This window comes from Osmerus eperlanus, chromosome 28, assembly GCF_963692335.1.
Source record: "Osmerus eperlanus chromosome 28, fOsmEpe2.1, whole genome shotgun sequence".
Classification (NCBI taxonomy): domain Eukaryota; kingdom Metazoa; phylum Chordata; class Actinopteri; order Osmeriformes; family Osmeridae; genus Osmerus; species Osmerus eperlanus.
In genome coordinates, this window is record NC_085045.1 from 2,533,674 (window position 1) to 2,538,983 (window position 5,310).

The following is a 5,310-nucleotide window of genomic DNA, read 5'->3' on the forward strand; positions in this document are numbered from 1 at the left end:
ACCTTTCCCTAATGATATTCTAAAAAGATTCCACACGACCGCAGAAAGTTCTAGAACGCTTAGGGGCGTGAGTGTCTAAGTAAGAAATGGTTGGAGGAGTCCGAAGCGTATGGGTGCATGTGTGTGTCAGCACAAATGGAAGCGTGACTCAGAGGAGGACACTGGGAGCTGTTGATCCACATTAGAGGGAAGGTAATCCAGAGCTTCACAGAAAGGCCCATCCACTCAGAGCCCCCCCTCCTCTCTCTCTCTCTCCCTCTCTCTCTCAGCCCTACAGCATCTCTCACAGACCCAAGTCAGCCTACTTACCTAGTTATAGCCCACACACACGCATCTTCACACACGTACTCCATGTTCGCTAGTTAACCCCCTCCACACCCACACACACGCACACGCGCACACGCGTTACGGAGTTGTAACTCCCCCACACACGTATAGACAAGTTACCTAGTTCCAACACGCATTAGTGAATCAACCTATTCTTTATCTTTTGTAAATATTGTCTTATGTGACATTTGTCAGTACAAATCTGGGTGTCCATTTGGTCTTGAGTGAGTTGTTTATTTTGGGAAACAAAACAAAACACAACAGTGATGACGACATTACTACATTTTCATATGCAAACTGTTAGAACGCAGTAAATAGCAGCATCGGGTAGTCAACATACTGACAACATTATTTCAAACCATCCAGAATGTGTCCATTAGTCATGGGAAACAGGCCAGATTCAGTACAAGTAGGCTGTTTTCAGACAGAGATAAGCAGTATCAAGCACCATGTCTGCTTGTAGATAAGATACAATCTTAAGATAAATTCTTAATTTCAAATGAAATCCTTAGGAACTCTATTCCAACTTCAGTTCTTTGTTGTGATGCATGTGTATTTCTGGTATTTTGCTGCCACCTACTGGACAAAGACAACATCACACTGGAATCGATTGTTCATTAGGCCAAGGGGGCCAGGCCAGGGGGCCAGGCCAGGTGTCTCTGGGTCAGTACTGCAGCAGAAGCTCCAGGGCCTCCTGCTTCACAGAGGCAGCAGTGTGATGCCGCACTCCAGGCCCTCCCAGGCTGGTCTCCCAGCAGTCATATCCACAACCCCGCAGGTCCTCAATGGTGCTCTGGACCACTGAGCTCTCCGTGTCTACACACACGTGGGTGCACACACACACACACACAAGTTCGTACGTTCATGTGAACAACACACACAAGCACCAAACACACACACACAAAAAAATTGACGACAGTAGTTACAGTGCCAAACTAACAACATGATTCTTTACCGGGTAACCAAACACTATCTGTACAGTCAGGTGCATGTCTCAAGGAGCAGGTGAGAGCGTTCTCTGTTTGCTCTCACGGTTTATGATTTGGCAAGAAAAGAATGAAGGCAGGGCAGCCCTGAGAGAGGCACTGGCTGTGGAGCGGGTACAGTACGCAGAAACAGGCTGAAAGGAGATCCCAGCCAACGAGACTGTTGACCCTCAACACTGGGAGCCATGGAGCCAGCCTCTACTAATACAGGAATACACTTTACCTTCTTATGTCACTCAAATCACAAGTGTTACCAGCTCAGGGCTCTTCTCAGCACAATGAGGAAGAGGGAGGGGGGGTACAGATGGGAGGAACTTCTTAATAGCTGCGAAGCGCAAAACAGCGACACTTGCTTCCGAAAAAACGCACATCCACATCATTTGGGGCTATATTTAGGGGGTCTATGACTTATTAAAATTCAAGAGTTCAAGGCTGCGGGCGTAAACAAAAGCAACACTTCAAATTCAAGCAGGTTCCCAGCCCGTTTGTTTTGTGTGTGTGTGTGTGTGTGTGTGTGTGTGTGTGTGTGTGTGTGTGTGTGTGTGTACGAGAGCGAGAGACAGAGAGCGAAAGTGAGAGAGAGAGGAGTGAAAACAGCGCCCTCCAACTCATCCCCCTCCCCACTCTTTAGGCTCCGTGCCCCCATGATAGCCTGTCACTCAGAGAGTCCCGACAGGGGAGCGGGTGATTCAAGGTGACAGGGGAGGAAGTCTCCCCCAGACACACCTCAGCCCAAACCAATCTGTGTCGGGGCCGTATAATCAGCCTGAGCGAGCCATTTCACACATCTCTCTCTCCTTAATGGGGTCAGCATAACAGATAGTGACAAGCAGGCCGAGAGCAGCCACACCTTGACGGAAACACGACGCACGGACCGTGGATCCACTCCTTACCCCATCTTATCCTGCTCGGCGGTGCCCTCCCGTGAAGGCGTTTTGATGCGCTCACCGGGGAGGAGATGGGGGGTAGGAGGGGGGAGTGTGAGGCAGGTGGGCAGGGCTCGCAACTAACTTTTTTCCTCACGGTACCGTCCCGAAGCGCAAAATGAACCGTCCCAAACTACTTGACCTGTCCCAAAATGTAAACTCTTGTGTTTTTGCATTTTGACATTCTGACATGGGTCTAGGTTATTTAACATTAACACTATTTAAGTAATCCATACAGTCGTGGGGGCTCAAATCAATGTCTGAATTTCAATGTGAATACATACACAATAGAATACACAATTTTCTTGCTTGTTTCATGGTGGGGCTCACACAATTCTTGGTGTGGCTGTAACCCAACCAGCCTTACCCTGCCACCGCTCATGTGTGGAGTAGCTCTATGTCTTGCGTATCGTCAAACTTGACATTACTCTACTGAAAGTGTTTGAACGGCCAATAACAAGACCCACATGGCTTAATAAGAAAAGAGAAAAAGAGAGAAAAAAAATCCTGACATATCACTATTGGATTTTAAGGCCAGAACGTTTTGATAAAGGTGTGTATCTACATATTAAATGACGAATTTAAACGAATTTCGCTGCTAAGAGCTAGCCGCTCGATATGGTCAATGTTTTTTGACGTTTTGTTTTGGTTTTCCGTGTGCAAATAAACCCATATGACTTGAACTGGCTGTCGTTTTGGTTGCTACAAGCTTTGAGCCAGGTTGTAACATCCCTGGTTAGTCGTCCCAGTTTGGGGTGAGTGTGAGGCAGGTACCTGGTCTGAGCAGGGTGATGCCACAGCCCCCTCCCCCAGCGCCGGTCAGCTTGCTGTGGAGGCCCCTGGCCAGGGTGACCCGGCACAGCGTGTCCAAGGCTGGGTGACCCACGCCCATCACAACCAGGTGGTGCTGGTTGATGTCAATCAGCTCCTGCAGCCAACATGGAGAAGCTTTGTCAATGCTAGCTAGCATTGACAAAGGTGCTACCCTGCAACCCTCACAGTTGAGCTACCCTCAGGTAACAAGGATCACAAGAAATATTACGAAGGCATTCCAAAATGTTTGTCATCAAAAGATTATTTGTATAAAATCGTCAGTTATGGTCCTATAGATTTGCTAGTTATGGTCTAACGACAGCAGCCAGGATGCCGTGTGGCAGACCTAGCTATCACAGAAACAGACACAATGCCCCCTTCAGGGCGCGGGTGAGGGCTACCTCCAGAACGCTGTAGTGCTCAGCTGTGCAGGACACACTGGTCATGTCTGACAGAGTCTGCTCGCATGTACAGGAAACAGCATCCACAGACTCCAGCACTGGCGTCATGACTGAGGGAAACTACACATGGGAGAACAGCATCCAACCTGATTAGTTACTCAACAACACTATAACACTTAATCTTACATCGACCATGTTCGGTGTCATGCCAGCCAGACAAAAATGCCTCGAAAAATCATGTTCCTGCGAAAAACGGCCTGAAAAGCCTGAACGGGGCTAATTATATTTATAAATATCTGAAGTGTAAGTCGTGATTAAAACACCCTGGCCACGACACTGATAGTCTGACACGACAGCCCCCCCCCCCCCCCCCCCCCCTCCTACCTCTCAGCGCCAGCACACCTGCTGGCGTTGTCAAGGCAACGGCACACAGGGGCGCGGGCTGAGAGGTTCATTTCCATGTTTCATGAAGGCGCACAGCGCCAGGCCCTGGAGTGTCTTAGCCCCGCACACAAGCACCGGTCATTACATTCATTACAGAGGAGACGGCCATCACACAGGCCGTTTTTTTAGCACCTTGTTAATTTTGTCCTTCACTCCGGCGACAAGCACCTTGGTGCTGCGGGGGACTTTAGTGTTGGTGAGAAGGATTCTTAGCACGGGGACTCTGGAAGTGAAAAAAGCAGACTGTGACTCAGCGACATCAAACCTCAAAGTGTTTTCGTGCGTCGCCGTGCTCCTCGTCGGAGACCCTCAGCTCTGACTGGGAACCACCACGCCAGCTGGAGTCACACTTCCAGAGGCCACTGAACACAATAGAAAACGAGTGCGGGCAAAGCTTTGATGTAAACGCTGCTCAGCACGGTACCTGCTCAAAGGTGTGATCTCCCCAGAGTGGTACCTCAGAATGCCCCCTAGGACGAGTCAGAAACAGAGTTAGAAATAGATGTGGATCGATTCGACGTTATAGTTTGGCTTATGCGTGTGTCTGTATGAGAAACTTGAGTAACTAGGTGTGGGGATGTGTGGGGGTGTGTGAGGGTGTGTGTGTGTGAGGGTGCGTGTGGGGGTGTGTGTGGGGGTGTGTGTGAGGGTGCGTGTGGGGATGTGTGTGGGGGTGTGTGTGGGGGTGCATGTGGGGGTGTGTGAGGGTGCGCGTGGGGGTGTGTGAGGGTGTGTGAGGGTGCGTGTGGGGATGTGTGTGGGGGTGTGTGTGAGGGTGCGTGAGGGTGCATGTGGGGGTGTGTGAGGGTGCGCGTGGGGGTGTGTGAGGGCGTGTGTGTGAGGGTGCGTGTGGGGGCGTGTGAGGGTGCGCGTGGGGGTTTGTGAGGGCGTGTGTGTGAGGGTGCGCGTGGGGGTGTGTGAGGGTGTGTGTGTGGGTGTGTGTGTGGGGGTGTGTGTGGGGGTTTGTGAGGGCGTGTGTGTGAGGGTGCGCGTGGGGGTGTGTGAGGGTGTGTGTGTGGGTGTGTGTGTGAGGGTGCGTGTGGGGGTGTGTGAGGGGGTGTGTGAGGGGGTGTGTGTGTGGGTGTGTGTGAGGGTGTGTGTGGGGGTGTGTGTGTGGGGGTGTGTGAGGGGGTGTGTGAGGGTGTGTGTGAGGGTGTGTGTGGGGGTGTGTGTGTGGGGGTGTGTGTGGGGGTGTGTGTGGGGGTGTGTGAGGGTGTGTGTGAGGGTGTGTGTGTGGGGGTGTGTGTGTGGGGGTGTGTGTGGGGGTGTGTGAGGGGGTGTGTGAGGGGGTGTGTGTGTGGGTGTGTGTGAGGGTGTGTGTGGGGGTGTGTGTGTGGGGGTGTGTGTGAGGGTGTGTGTGTGAGGGGGTGTGTGAGGGGGTGTGTGTGTGGGGGTGTGTGTGGGGGTGTGTGA

The 5,310-nt window shown here is 51.5% G+C and overlaps 1 protein-coding gene across 2 annotated transcripts in view; it reads right to left on the reverse strand.

Annotated features, from left to right (window-relative positions):
- Positions 1-546: 546 nt before the first annotated feature.
- Positions 547-5,310, reverse strand: part of mvk (mevalonate kinase) — a 9,387-nt gene continuing 4,623 nt past the window's right edge. For both annotated transcript variants that reach the window (XM_062454598.1, XM_062454597.1), the window contains 5 exons: positions 4,322-4,367; positions 4,030-4,120; positions 3,454-3,573; positions 3,014-3,167; positions 547-1,143 (listed from right to left, as the gene is read on the reverse strand). In XM_062454598.1, coding sequence (XP_062310582.1) covers positions 992-1,143; positions 3,014-3,167; positions 3,454-3,573; positions 4,030-4,120; positions 4,322-4,367 — 563 coding nt within the window. In that variant the 3' untranslated portion in view covers positions 547-991. The remainder of the gene's footprint in view (positions 1,144-3,013; positions 3,168-3,453; positions 3,574-4,029; positions 4,121-4,321; positions 4,368-5,310) is intronic.